General features: G+C 36.6%; 1 protein-coding gene across 1 annotated transcript; it reads left to right on the forward strand.

Moving 5' to 3' along the window:
* Nucleotides 1-1,889: 1,889 nt before the first annotated feature.
* LOC138887034 (uncharacterized) lies at nt 1,890-3,611 on the forward strand. Its single transcript, XM_070168746.1, has 3 exons — nt 1,890-2,171; nt 2,426-2,713; nt 3,093-3,611. Exons 1-3 carry the CDS (start codon nt 1,890-1,892, stop codon nt 3,609-3,611), a joined length of 1,089 nt encoding a protein of 362 aa, XP_070024847.1.
* The last annotated feature ends 12,591 nt before the right edge of the window (nt 3,612-16,202 follow it).

The following is a 16,202-nucleotide window of genomic DNA, read 5'->3' on the forward strand; positions in this document are numbered from 1 at the left end:
TGTCGCATATGCACTAGACATTTCAACAGACTGGCGTGATATGGGGATCTGAAGAAGATGAGGCTTTAGCTGGCCTGAGGAATCTATTTCTGGATGATGAAGACATGGATTGCAATACAGTAGTTGAGGAGGAGGAGGAAGAAGACCTTACAATTCAGACCATGGGAAAAGGAGTTGTTCTCAAGAACTGGAATGTTGCATCGTCCTGGGCCCGTCGAGTTCCTGGGTAGCCTAGCAATTAGCATGATCTATTTTTAAAAAGCAATTTTAAGCATTTAAGACATTTTCAGTATGTTTTAGACGTACTTTGTTTTGAAATAATTGCTCGAGTCATTGAGCCGTACTTATTTTCAAGATTTATTTAATGCATTGTTGTTTTAGTATTCATTATTATCCTTTACATTTCTCTACAACATTATTATTACTTATCCTGATGAACTAACAATTGTGACACGTAATGAGACAATGCAACATAAGGATAGCAATTCAGAGGAAATAGAAGAAAAAGACATAATACCTGAGGAAATTGTCAGAGAAGTGGAAAATTTTGAGAACAAGCCTAAGTCCAATTTGGACGAAACTAAGATAGTCAATTTGGGAGATTTTGAAACAGTCAAAGAAACTTTCATAAGTATTTACCTATCACCATCAGAGAAAGAAGAGTACATCCATTTCCTGAAAGAGTATGAAGATATTTTCGCATGGTCTTATGATGATATGACCGGTTTGAGAACATCTATAGAGTCTCATAAGCTACCTACCAATCCGATGTGTCCACCTATAAAGTAGAAACTCAGAAAGTTCAAGCCACATATGAGCCTAAAAATAAAAGAGGAAGTCACCAAGCAGATCAAAGCTAAGGTTCTCTGAGTGGTTGAATATCCTACCTGGTTGGCTAACATCGTGCCAGTTCTGAAGAAGGATGGGAAGGTCAGAGTATGTGTCGACTATCGGGATTTAAATAAAGTAAGTCCCAAGTATGATTTCACATTGCCCAATATACACATATTGATCGACAACTGTGCCAAGCATGAAATCCAATCCTTTGTGGATTGCTTCGTGGGGTATCATCAGATCTGGATGGATGAAGAAAATGCCGAGAAGACAGCCTTTATTACGCCATAGGGAGTGTATTGCTATAAAATGATTCCATTTGGTCTAAAGAATGTTGGGGCCAATTATATGAGAGCCATGACAACCATTTTCCACGAGATGATACACAAGGAGGTAGAAGTATATGTGGACGACGTCATCATCAAATCCAAGAAGGGTACAAATCACATGGCAAACTTGAGAAAGTTCTTTGATCAGCTTCGAAGTTATAATCTGAAACTGAACCTTGCAAAATGTGTTTTTGGGGTCCCTGCCGGGAAGTTGTTAGGGTTCATCGTCAGCCGCCGAGGAATAGAGCTAGACCCATCAAAGGTCAAAGCTATCCATGATTTGCCACCTCCGAAGAGCAAGAAAGTTGTGATGAGTTTCTTGGGGCGTCTCAACTACATCATCCACTTCATAGCATAATCGACCGTGATCTGTGAGCCAATTTTCAAAATGTTAAAGAAGGATGTCGCAACAAGTTGGACTGAAGACCGCCAGAAAGGTTTTGACAAAATCAAGGAATATTTGTCCATACCACTAGTCCTGGTCCCGCAAGAACCTAAGAGACCGCTTCTACTCTATTTGTCTGTACTAGATGGGGCTTTCGGTTGTGTCTTGAGACAACACGACAAGACGGGAGAAAGGAACATGCCATATATTATCTGAGTAAGAAGTTCACACCCTATGAAGTGCGATATTCTTTGCTGGAATGCACCTGCTGTGCTCTGACGTGGATAGCTTAGAAATTGAGGCACTATTTCTGTGCCTACACTACATATCTCATATTGAGGATGGATCCTCTGAAATATAGTTTTCAAAAACCCATGCCTACAGGGAAACTAGAAAAATGGCAGATACTGTTAAATGAATTGGATATTGTCTATGTAACTCAGAATGCGGTCAAGGGACAGGCGTTAACAGATAATCTTGCAAAAAATCCTGTAGGAGGAGAATATAAACCATTGCAAACGTATTTTCCTAATAAAGAAGTATCATTTGTAGGAGAAGATATCACCGAAATTTACGATGGTTGGAGAATGTTCTTTGACGGGGCTGCAATTTTAAAGGAGTGGGTATTAGAGCTATTTTGGTGTCAGAGACAAGTCAACATTATCCTATATCCGCAAAACTCAGATTTTTGTGCACCAACAATATGGCAAAATACGAGGCTTGCATCTTGGGGCTCAATTTGGCCATTGACATAAATATCTATGAGTTGTTGGTAATTGGTGATTCAGACCTTCTGGTACATTAGGTTTTAGGAGAGTGGGCTATAAAGAATACCAAAATACTACCGTATCTGTATCATGTGTAAGAGTTGATGAAGAGGTTCACAAAGATAGAGTTCAAACGTGTTCTGAGAATCCAGAATGAGTTCGCAAATGTGCTGGCCACTTTGTCCTCCATGATACAGCACCCGGACAAGAATTTAATCGACCTAATTCCAGTGGGAATCCATAATCAGCCAGCTTATTGTACTCATGTTGAAGAGGAAACATATGGGAATCCCTGGTTCCATGATATCAAGGAATACTTGGCAAAAGGAGAATACCCAGAGCATGCAAATCTACTCAGAAATGCATACTCCGAAGATTATCCAACCATTTCTTCCAAAGTGAAGGAATTTTATACAAAAGGACTCCAAATCTAGGATTATTGCGGTGCGTTGATGCCAAGGAAGCTTCCAAACTGCTCCAAGAGATACATGCCGGAACATGCGGACCATACATGGACGATTTGTTTTAGCCAAAAAAATATTGAGAGTATGATATTTTTGGATGACTATGGAAACGGACTGCATCAGGTATGTCCAAAAGTGTCACCAGTGTCAAATACATGTAGATATGATACAAGTGCCACCAAATGAACTCAATGCAACAAGTGCACCTTGGCCTTTTACCGCTTGGGGAATGGATGTCATCGGTCCGATTGAGCCTGCCACTTCAAATGGGCACATGTTCATTCTAGTGGCCATAGACTACTTCACAAAATAGATTGAGGCTACATCTTACAAGGCTGTAACCAAGAAAGTTGTCGTAGATTTTGTCAGGGACCGTATTGTTTGCCGATTCGGGGTGCTAGAATCCATCATCACCAACAATGTTGCCAACCTCAATAGTGACTTAATGAAGGGTATGTGTGAAACTTTCAAAATCAAGTATAAGAATTTTACAGCATACATGCCTCAAATGAATGGAACTATGGAGGCTGCCAATAAGAATATCAAGAAGATTCTAAGAAAAATGGTGGACAATCACAAGAAATGGCACGAGAAACTACCATTTGCCTTATTGGGGTATTGTACCATAGTCTACACCTCAACCGAAGCAACTCCCTACATGTTGGTCTACGGTACTGAAGCTGTCATTTCCGCCGAGGTTGAAATTCCTTCCTTAAGAATTATACAAGAAGCTGAACTCAGTGATGCAGAATGGATAAGAAGTCGCTATGAACAATTGGCTCTTATTTATAGGAAAAGAATGAATATGGTATGCCATGGTCAACTTTATTAGAACAGAATGTCCAGAGCTTTCGACAAAAGGGTCAGACCTAGACAGTTCACACCGGGGTAGCTGGTGCTGAAGCGAATCTTTCCACATCAGGATAAAGCCAAAGGGAAGTTTTTACCCAACTGGTAAGGTCCCTACATGGTTCACAGAGTACTAACGGGAGGAGCACTTATACTTGCAGAAATGGACGGAGAAATTTAACCAAAGCCTATCAATTCAGACGCAGTCAAAAGATACTATGTTTAGGATTGCTTACATTTCTTCATTTGATGTAACTGAACTACGCTTGACTTGATTCTCATTTAAGAGGGGATACGTAGGCAGCCCTGTGGGTTCGGTCACATCTTAATAAAATCTTCATTTTCCCCATGATCAGAAACTGGGGCAGAATTTTGAAGAGGGCCCTCAAAATTCTAAAGCAAGTCCAGCCAATTTCATCATATGCAGAACGGTCAAAGAATCGCTTATTAAATTGGGGCAGAATTTTGAAGAGGATTCCTCAAAATTTTAGTGCAAAGAAGTCGTAATGTCTTTGAAAGTGTCACAGTCATTGGTTCATCTAATTTACTTGTTATTACATACCACTATGTTTTTTAAATAACTATATTTATCAAATGCATGCATATTTTTCGAAAACTCTGTTTCTATGGCAGCCAGATGTTACCCAGGGTAACTCAAACAGGATCTCCAGAGCAAAGCGGAGCAAAGCAAGCAGACGAAGGCACAAGCCAACCTTCCCCACAAAACTCACAATGTTTTTTGGATGCAGGAACAAGGAATATTCACAAATACGTATACACACAAAATCACTATCTTCATAACGACAAAATTACCAAACACAAACATGTCTCCAGATAAGAAATACTCTACTTTCACACTGCCTTCTTATCACTTGCATGAGGCTAAGTCTTGCCTCCCTAATTACGTAAGGCTAAGTATTGCCTTCCATTGCATGACACTAAGCATTGTATCCTCTCCTTGCATGAGGCTAAGCCCTGCCTCCCTAGTTGCATAAGGATAAGCATTGTCTTCCATTGCATGAGACTAAGCCATGTCTCCTCTTCTTGCATGAGACTAACATTGTCTCCCATTCTACATGAGGCTATAAGCCCTGCCTCCCTAATTGCATAAGGCTAAGCATTGCCTTCCATTGCATGAGACTAAGCCTTATCTCCTTTTCTTGCATGAGACTAAGTATTGTCTCACATTCTGCATGAGGCTAAGCTCTGCCTCCTCAACTGCATAAGGCTAAGCTCTACCTTTCCTTGCATAATACCAAATGCTATGCTACTTGAAATCTCACACTATTTTTTGCTTTCCCGGGGCTAAGCTCTGCCCCAATCCTATACAAGACTAAGCTCTATCTTGTTTCAATTCTCATATGACTCAGTATCATATCTTTGCATCTCATGGAATGAAACATCGCCATTTTGTCCAAAGGCGTCATAGTCCGAAGGCATCACCCTCATAGCGGAAGACACCATGCCATGGCCTGAGGATCTCTCAATATTGCACATCATTATTCAAAGGTATCATAGTTTAGAGGCACTATTTTGATGGCCCAAGAACGTCATTTCATGGCCTGAGAATCCCTTATCACATGATTCATGGCCCGGGACGTCATGGTCTAGGGACACTATCCTCACCGTCCAAAGACAACCTTCATGGTCCAAAGGAAATTTGCATCATATTTAGATTCTCGCAATAATCTATATATTTGCATCCATCGTGTTTTGAGTTTTGCAGTTAATTCAAGAAGTAACCATTCTTCAAACGGGAGCAATCTTCGCTCCAATTTTCGTTTACAATGTTCACATCCTGCAATTATTTCAAAACGTAACCGCTCACCATCAGTTGCCCACTTTTACTTGATAACTATTCAGATACATGCCCTATGATGCCGCATAACATCTCAAATTCATATTCATGACTTCGCATAAATTCACCAGACACTGTCCTACCCAAAAGACCCCTTTCCAAAACAGACAAACATTCCTATAACAATTCCATCGGTTTCGTCCATCGTTGGATCCAAAACTACACACGGCCTGATTCCCGTAACACTAGGGATATGTAAGCAACTCAGGAACTAGGGTTCGACCCCCATTTTTTTAAAAATCACATCATTTTTCATTCTATTCGGCCAAAATTGGTCATCATTTTCTTTACCCGACAACTCTTCCATCAATCCCGGGTAAAGAGGGGCAGTTGTTGATATCTAATTTTTTCCTAATATTTTTTTAATTTATATATATATATATATATATATATATATATATATATATATATATACACTTTCAAAATGGTACATATGCATCATCATTTAGCTTATAAGCCTATACAAGCATTTTTCATAATTTTAAAAGGCTTTAAATTAATTTATTTCTGTATTTACACCAACATGCATATTTTTAAATATTTTATTTTATTTATCATAATTATATTTGCATTTTAGGCTAATTGCATATCTTTGCAATAATAGCCTATATTCATGTATAATTATATTATTTATGCAAAAAATATATTTTTATATTTTTATAATGTTAAGTTATTATTTTTAATCATTTTAGTGCACAAATAATATTTTTGCTATTTATTAATTATTTTTATAAATTATTTCTTGCTAAATATTGAGTATTTAGAAACTAGCCTAAATTCCTAATCAATTTCGGACCTAATAACCCATCCCAATTACTCAGGACCAAGACCAAATGACCATGTCTAATACCCGGTCGGTACCCGTTTTATTTTAACCCGCCCGATTTGTTTTTAATCCCAGCCATTGATTTTTCAAGATCAATGACCCTTATCCTTACCCCCCCCCCCTTTTAATTAACCAAAACCCCTAAAACCCTAGCCATTCTCTCCAATCTGCCGTCCTCATATGCTCTCATATCTCTTCTCTTCTGAAAAACCCTAGCCGCCTCCCTCTTAATCCCCTCCCCAAATCCCGTTGAAAAATGGGATTTTACCATTATTTTCTTAGCATATTTGGGTTCCTTCGGTATTGGTTACTCGATTATGGTAATACTTAAGTATTTGCCTAATTTTGGCAAATACCACCTTTATACCGGACGAGAATCGACTCAATCTTGAAGATTTGTGTGATATTCTGTCCATATAAACGAGATGAATTGGATCCTTCATACTAGTTGTCCGATTTCGAGTTTAAAACCCTAACTAGGGTTTGGACTTTGATACTTTTTCGTTTTCTGTTGTTTTACACTTGCATATGAGATTTCTCCTTTTCTTCGTCTGTGTTTATTCGATTTCTTTCCTTACCTATGTTTAATCAATTATTTTCCTTGTTTGTGCATCCGATTTTACTACTATATAAACCCACCCCCCATTTCCTTTAGACATACCTGAATCTAGATGATCTCACTAAAAACTTGAAGCTTTGCTCTGTAAATTCCTTTATTATCTTGTTCTTTGTTTTGTGGTGGCCGGCTGAAAGCCAAGGCCACAGAGAATTTACTGTCCGAACTCTTCTTAGTGAAACCATTGCCCAGGGTCCTCTAAAGCCCTTAGGAAATTTGATGCATTGAGGTTTCTGGGTTCTTGTTGATCTTTTGCTCTAATTTGTTGTCCACTTAACTAGTGAGTTGCTTGACTTCATAATTTCCTCCCTAGATGTCTTCGATTTGCATGTGTTTTCACCTCTGAAATCCTTGGGTCGATATGTTTTCTGGATTGCTTTTGCACGTGATTCTGTTAATTCTACCTTGTTCTAAGTCTTTTAGCATCAGACTCTCCTCCTAATGCTACTAATTATGTGTTTACCCAAGCCTAACTTGGGTAATCTGAGTGCAAGGGTGTCTGGATGTTTCCCTAATCATGCTTGTTTGTTTTATCTTTAGCTTTTATAATGAATGCTAGAATGTATGGTTTAATTATGACCTGTTCACTTGCTATTTTGTCAATCAGCATGAACCACATACCCCATTATAACTGATTGAGATCTTACATTTACCTCAACCTATTTTCCCATGCCCTGCTTGAACTATTTTGTGACATGATTTAATCTTCTCTAGTTGTTTAGTCTATTGTAACAGTCCCAAAATACCCATATGTGATATTTGGTATGAGTTTGCCATCTTACACTGTTCTAAGTCATTGCAATGGTTGTTCTGCATGTACAATGTGTTGCAATTTGCATTAAAACTATTTTCTATCGACTATGATCTTGCTTCTATGCTAATATGTTTTCCAGTCTGTTCTTTGTCCATTTGATACCGTGTTTCTTCCATTGTTTATCACAAAATATATTCCCCGTCATATCTAAATACTGATTAGCATAACCTTAGAATATATGTTTAGCTTAATCTAATCCTCTTAAGCCTCAATTGGTTTAGTGTCATGACTGCTAATCCTGCAAACTTGTTTCTTTCCCCAACTCTTTCAATATGTGGCTATATATGTGGTACTTTGCTCTGTGTTAGAAACCTGCTGAACCAGCTAGCTTGTTTGATTAGTTGCTCTCCATAGCTATGACTGCTTTAGGTTATAAGTGTGTTCCCCACTTTTGTCCCTCAGCTATTGTACATTTTCCTACATTGTCACTTATTCTATTCAGAACTCCTTATTCTTAGCTGGCTGAAAACCAAGGCTATCAAGGCTCTTACTACTGACCTCCCTAGTGTGAGCACTACTCGGGGTCCATTTGAGGCCCTTATGAACTATGACATATTAGGAGTTGGGGTCTTTTAATCACTCCCTCTACTGCTGAAACCTGCACTGTTCCTAACACTTAACCCTCTCTTCCTATGGTCTACTTAATATATAAATCGATTGGTCAGTCTATGGTTGTGTGATCTAGCTTAATTTCTGCTATGGATTCTGGGTTGTGTTGATTCCTGGGTATGCTTACTGAAGGTCCAAACAGTGTTGGGTATCTTAGTCGGGCATGTTGAAGGCTTATTGTCATCATTTTTGTAAAATATTTTGATTTTATTCTTTATTGGGCCTCTAATAACATTTGTATAAATGATTGGGGTGCTAGTAAAAAGGGGAAATGGGTAGAACTTAATATTTGCATGCAAAAATGGGTAGATAACATGCTTATAGGACTTGATAATTATTTGCTACACGTGTTGTTCAATTACTATTGTAGACATGTAATTTTTGACCCTCCCCAAGATTTTTCATATTATAGTACGTAAATATTTAATTTAGGCCCGATATAGCTATTTCAACTCATTTTTACTCTTTTACTCTATTTTATTACAAGAAAATGAAAATTAAAAAAAAATATTTTATTTTATGTACCTTTCATAAAGTAAAAATAAATAAATAAAAATAGTACCTTATTTTTATCTTTATATAATTTTGAAAAATACAAAAAATATGTAATAGTTTCATCTTTTAATATAGTTTAGTTTAATTAATTAGAATTTATTTTTGCATCATGTATTATAGTTATTTTATATTAAGGGAATTTAACTATGGTTTTAAATAATAATTTTTGGAGTCTTCTTAGCCCAAAATTGAGACACAAAAAATATGGTCCAACCCAATTACCCTTAGCCCATTCTTCCCAAACCATTAGCCCATTTAAGTGCAAGATTTAATCCTAGCCATCTATTTCCTTCTAATCCAATGACCATCATCCCTTCTCACTTCCATATAAAATACCCAATTATAGAAACCCTACCCTAAGTTTTTCAATTCCTAGACCCTAACAAAAACAGAAAACGGCGCCCAAGAGCTCCTTCTTCTTCTTCTTTCATTTTCTGAAAAATCCGCCGCACAACTTACCCAAAATTCCCTAAGCTAAGGGCCTTACACCATCAACTTCCCTGTTTACAAGAAATAACCGCCACCCCAGTTCCCTTCTCGTCGGTTTCGCTAAAATAGGATTAGATATGTGGAATTGGTAACAATGGCGCAACAAGACATTTGTATTTTATCAGACTGAAACTCTTTTGTTCCACAACAACTACGGCAAATGTAGAGCAACTTAATGTCAAAATTTTTGGTAATCTTTCATCTATCTGATCAGTATAGTCATCGAATTTCTAGTAATTTTTCATTTCTATTTCCCGTTATTATTTTTTACTTCATCTATGTGTTCGTCGCCACTCTAAAATGAGCAAAACTACTGCATTTTTGGCCAATATTGAATTAAGAGAGTTGGAAAATGTGATCAAAGGTTGTAATGTAGCCACACTTTTATGCACCCCATTAACTCTCTTTTGTCTTATAGTATTATATTTTTTGTCCTTCAGAATCTTACTTTTCTCTTATTACTAATTTGTTTACAATTTTTTGACTAATTGAACCATTAAATGATAGTAGTCGTACTTTTAGAAAAAATAAATAAATTTGAAGTCTTTGTTTAGGAGGAATAATGAATAACGCAATAACATCGTAGCTTGCTTTAGGCGCGTTAATTATAATAAATTATCGTGGCTATGGGTACGGTTCCTGTGGCATGGTCACAATACATAAATATCAATTGGGGTGTGCATTTATGTGACCCAAATCTAAATCTCACAACGTTAGGTAAAATGTGTCATGGACTGTGGGTGCATTTATGTGACGTGATTCAAAACATATTTTAAATGACGTTGCAATTTTCTTTAAAAATGAATAAAAGTGGTTAAAGGTTTAAAATTGCACCATAGGTTAAAACATGTACTAAAATCAGATAATAGGCCAATTATAACAGTTGAGCGACCGTGCTAGAACCACGGAACTCGGGAATGCCTAACACCTTCTCCCGGGTAAACAGAATTCCTTACCCGGATTTCTGGTTCGCGGACTGTAATACAGAGTCAATCTTTTCCTCGATTCGGAATTTAAAACCGGTGACTTGGGACACCATTAATTATCCCAAGTGACGACTCTAAACAACTAAATAAATAATCCCGTTTCGATTGTCACTTTAAGTTGGAAAAAACTCCATTTATATGCCCCTTTCGAGGTATAGGTAAAAAGGAGGTGTGACAACTATATGCACTATAGAAACCATGCCATTAGAGAAAAGCACGCGCACATACTGTTTATTAGCAAACACAAGTAGAAAATACTGCAATTATGTTTATTGCTATGTGTTACTAGAAATCCTGCCTATAGGACTCCAATTATTTTATTTGACGTTGTTCACGTAGAAAATATGCTCATAGGATTAAGATATGTACTATTCATTAGATATCATGCCTATAGGGAATAAACGCTAATAACATCCCTTTTAATTTGCACCGTACACTAGAAATTATGTCTATAGGAATTTGATCACTTCATTATTGTCTTTCACTGTTCACTAGAAATCATGCCCATAAGATTAAGTATAACGATAAAAAATGTGAATGCCAAGCATCAAAGGTTAGGGATCCTGCTTATAGGGTATAATTGCTCATTCTGATAGACCTCTAAAAACCCACTTACTACCTGTTCATACCGTTGTCAGCTAGCATGAATAATTTTGTGATTCTCCTAATAGACTTCCCCATCATTCAGCGTGTAGATCACTTAAGATTGCAACATCCGTAAGGTTTAATAACTTGAAACATGCGATTTTGATAATCAGCTTATAGCAACTGCATAATCCCTTCTACAAGCGATGTCTTGTATCTGAAACTGCCCATACTTTGATTCACACTCACCTAGAAATCATGTCTATAGGTTCAAGGTTCTGAATTTTGAAATCTCCCAATTTGCATATGTGTTTGCGTGCATTTGCTGTATAAGTGTGGAGGTCAATGTGAGCCTTTAGTTTCCTTTATGTAAAGTCTTTATATGTTTTGTTTGTCGCTTAGTTTATCATTTTGAGCAGCCTAAGTAAAGTATATAACTACCCAAATAGAGGTCCAAAACCTCCTGGACCGTAGGCATGGGACGGGTAGTACATGCATAAGGCACGGTTTAGAATCAACTAGTGCGCTTTTGGGTAACAACTTAAAGATAGTAATCGGGTAGCAGGAGATGATAGTATGTGTCTGCTGAATAATACGAGTAACACCCCATCTTGAGGGAGTTACAAAGTATTATTTATGTTGCACGGGGTGATCCTTTAAGCTAAAAAATTTAGGATCCCCCTCTCAGCTTGTCTTTAAATCAATTATTTGTGTTTAATAAAACTTCCCAAACTTCTTGCTTTCTTTGTCTTTGTTTGTCTGACTAATTCATATAATTCGAGTACGGCCGTGACCCACAGTTGTGGACTTCGAAGAGTGCCTAAGACCTTCTCTTCTAGGTAATTTGAGCCTTTACCCAATCTTTGGTGACACAAATTGGTTAAATCAGAGTTTTTGCAAATAGGTGACCTAACACACCTCAAACCCATTATGTGGCGACTCTCTTTTTTAACACCTTCCTTAAAAGAGTTGTCACGTGTTGAAACCCACTTTCGCGAGAAAAAAGGGCACAACATCACCTTCATATGGTAATGGCGATTTATCCTTCTGGAGTTCCTTGAATTAGTCATTTGTTCCTTTAATTCAAGGACTGTTCTATCCAACTTCTTCAGATGTAAAACTTCACCGGACAAAGCCCCTACATCAGCTATCAATTTCTGCATCAATTCACGTAGATCAACTGGTTCTTCAGTTGAATTGTTAGTCGATCGTGTGCCTTTTGCCATGATTCCAAGGATTGAGGGCTCTGATACCAATGTTACACGATTGCAGGAGCTTAGTTAACTAGAGAATCACAGAGTTGATTCAGGAGTGATTCGAGAAATCAATTTTAAGACGAGTGCAGAGTAGAAGGAAGAAGAAGAGAAGAGAAGTATAATAAGAATTGTACTATTATTCATGTCTGTAATTTATGTAATATACTGTATTTATATCTATTGCATTGAATGAAAAATCAAGAGCTTCCCTAACATATTCCTTCAACTAATGGAAGTTAGTTATTGTAACAAACTCCAACTAACTCTAATTACCTTTTGAATTCCTAACTAACTTCCCTTTCTAATAATCGTGTATTAATGTCTTAAAAATTCATTGAATATGTATAACTTATTAATCAAAATCTTGTAACTTAAAACAATTAAAATCTCGAACTCATAAGCTTGAAATCCAGGTTTTGTCTCTACTCACTATGTGTTTGTGGAAAAGACTGAAAGGCAAGGCTCTGTTTATAGAGAGGCTTTGCTAATGCATATGTATTGTCTTTTTTTTTTCCGACCCGCTCAAAAAAGCCTGCCTGCAGAGTTTTAGTGATGTAGTGGTTATAAGGGGTGTTCAAATCAAATCAAAATATGGAACTAAATCTATTGCGTAAAAATTTTGATATGCATTTAATTTAAAACTTTACATACGATTTCCTTAAAAAAATATATCTAACTATATTTGTGATCTTCTCATAACATATACTAATATTTAATAGAACTATTATAGTGCATTCATTTTACTTTATTTTAAATAATAACTGATTTTAGCGTGCATGGTCATAATTTTATCAAGCGTTGTTGAAATACTTCAATCTCTTTCTTCTTCCACACATGTCAACCCTAATTAAACTCTTACATCTTTTTCAATTTTGAGAGAGAGTTTTATTGGTGATTTGTAACATATCATTATTTAGGTTTCATATTGATATATACTAGTTAGTTCTTACTACTCTTTCAGCCTCAGTAGTAAATAAAGAATCATAAGACATTATACATGGTTGATAAATATTTCCCATCTTAAATTATCTTTAGAATTTTTTAATACACGCTTCTTAAAAAGATATAAATTAGGAGGAGTTTTTGACCATTTTAACCTTACTTATGTCTTAGGATATAATCTCTCTTCATTGAATATTTACTTCATAATTGATGAGTAGTTTTCAGGAATATGGATGACACTTGTCTTTGGCGAGGTCGTTGCCTTTCACTGCACGACATAGTGGGTCACACGATCCTCTGGGTCCGTCGTGCCGTCATATATTTTTAAGTACGATGGCATTTTGAAGGTTTTAGATATGACATGCGGTGGATTCTCATCATTGTACGATTGTTCCACGAATCGGCTGGCGTCCCTTTTTGGAAAAAGCTTTGGAGCACCCGGTATTTTGTCTACCCTTTCTTGATGTTCCTTCATTTGGTTGCAGAGCATTTTGTTCTTGTTCTCCATCTCCTCCATCTTCTTCAAAATGGTCATGAGGGTGTCGTTTCCTGCATCATTAGTATTGTGAGTAATACCTGTTACAGGGGGCGTGCTGCTCGTCAGCTGCTAATGCAATGCAGACCCTTGCCTCTTCTCTATTCGACCTTTGGGCAGGCTTGTCGAGGAAACTGGTTAGCGTGTTTGTCAACCACGCCTCGAGTAGCTTTTTCACTACTGGTGGTACCTCTTATGTTGTGGATGTAGAAGCCCTTTTACCGCGCGAAGTTGTAATGCTACCGTGAGGTGGGGGCGAGCTGTTTCACCTGGGAGAGGTGTTTGGTGTTATATCTTCCCCCTCCGTTTCATCCACTTCGTTGATGGTGTGGAGAAGGTTAGTGGTGAGGTCGGATATCGCCTTCCTCTTTTCCTCTCTGTTGCCTGACATGTTAGATTTGTGCCTACAAGGAAGTATAAGATTTTTGTAAAGTTTTTTCTTAGATTTCGAAGAAACTAAAATTTTAGCTAGAAAATTCCCCACAGACGGCGCCAAATTATTTGACCAAAAAGTATGAAATATTTTTATTAAACTAATTAAATAAGAAGATAGTGGGCAAATCCTATCTAGACATAATAAATCCTAGATCTGAAATGAGTTTACACAAGTCACATGGAAATGCGTTTAAATTAATTTAATACAATGGGTATTAAATGATGTTGTATGAATGAGTGGAGGGACAATGATAAGTAATAACTATATTAAATCACAATAAATCTAAATAGAGAGAATGATTCACCCAAATATTGAATGAAGTGAATGATTCTTATCTCTGACAATGATATAAGACAAATGAATGTTGGAATATAGGGGGGCTTTCTCGGATCTGATGAGAGAAGAATTGGATAAACAACAAATCGAATCTTTATGGAAAGACAATATTTATATTTTCCTTCAGAGTCAACTTTTCGTAAGAGATCTTATCATATAGAGTATTACATGTCTCTCTTTCTTCTCTCTACCTTTCTATTTATATATGGGATGTTCCCAAAGAACCCTAAAACTACAACATAAGGAATATTCAATGGAATATTTCCTTTGAAAGTTTCAAAGCTATACTTGCCGTTACTTCTACTCCTACCGCTCGACCTCGGCCCTAATGGGCCACTCAATGGCTCATTCTTGTTAATCGCTGATCGACCTCGGCCAGGTCACCCATGACGAGTTACAATTCTCACGTTCGATCACCTTTTCGTGCCGAATTTTCTCGATCGGATTTTGACCCATACAATAATGTCAATATTTATTGATATAGGTGTTCCAACAAATGGTTTTGTTTTTTCGACTCTTTGTTTCTCTTTGTTTGTATTACAGATTTACAGAAGAAAAGTAATCGATTTCAGTTATCGTTACAAACTTCCATTATATTACCATGAACCAAACAATATAACTCCATAAAATAAAAGTTTAAAGGGCTAAATATGCCATTAAAGTAAGCGCGTGGACCCAATATGTACTCCATATGAGATCGTATAAAATAAGGGCATAATGCATATTTGCGCCAAGGTATAAGGATGGACAAATCTGCTCAATTTCGCTTAATTTTAGGGCATATTTGAACCTTTTCGTAAACTCTATTAAAAAGGATAAAAAGAAGACGACTTCAAAGAAATTAAAAACTGAAATTCCAACAGAGAGAAAGCGAAAGAGGAAAAGCGCCAGTGCTAATCGAGTAGCGAATATCGTCTGAGTACTTGAACTTGTTCAGCAAAGCCCTAAATTTCAATTTTCTAACTTCAAAGTAAGCATTTTCTTTCTTTTTCATTGAATTGATTGAGAAACAACACTTCTATTACTTTGATTTATATGTCCTGGTTAAATGAAATACCACTATGCTGGCTGTGAGTTAAAGCAATAATTAATTTGGCTTATTGCAAAGCTTGAAGTAAACCAATGATCTATATTTATGTTTAAGTAGTCGTCAGAATCGTTTGACTCTTATAGTTAATTCATCCAACTTGACCGTCTGAATTTTGTCAACATATGTTTTTGTTTTTGCAATTGAAAATTCATTACTTGAATGCTCCCTATTTTTGCAATGTGGCACTGTTTTGATTATGACACCATACCCCTGATTATATTCTTTTACACAACTTGCATATACATTTTCAAGGATTCAAATTCATTTAGGTATATCAAATGTATAAGTTGGTGTAATGTTTTTTCCCCCTAGTGGAACGGACTTTCAATTGTTTTTCTAACTACTACTTTTACAATTTAGCAGTCAAATTAGCAGATGAAACTCTGTGATCAGTGAATAGTGTCACGTAAATTAGGAGAAATGGAGTAGTTGATGACTTCTACCTTAGTTTGATGCATTCTTACTATTTATTACTCCTCTCTCTCCCAATTTATGCGACACATAGTTCTTTTTAGTCTGTCTTAAAAAGAATGATAGCTTTCTATGGTTAGAAACAATTTAACTTTAAGCTTCTCATTTTAACCCTTAATAAGATGATTTGTTGTCACACAAGTATATTTTATTCTTTCTTTCTTAAACTT

The sequence above is a fragment of the Nicotiana sylvestris genome, chromosome 3 (assembly GCF_000393655.2).
Source record: "Nicotiana sylvestris chromosome 3, ASM39365v2, whole genome shotgun sequence".
Taxonomy (NCBI): domain Eukaryota; kingdom Viridiplantae; phylum Streptophyta; class Magnoliopsida; order Solanales; family Solanaceae; genus Nicotiana; species Nicotiana sylvestris.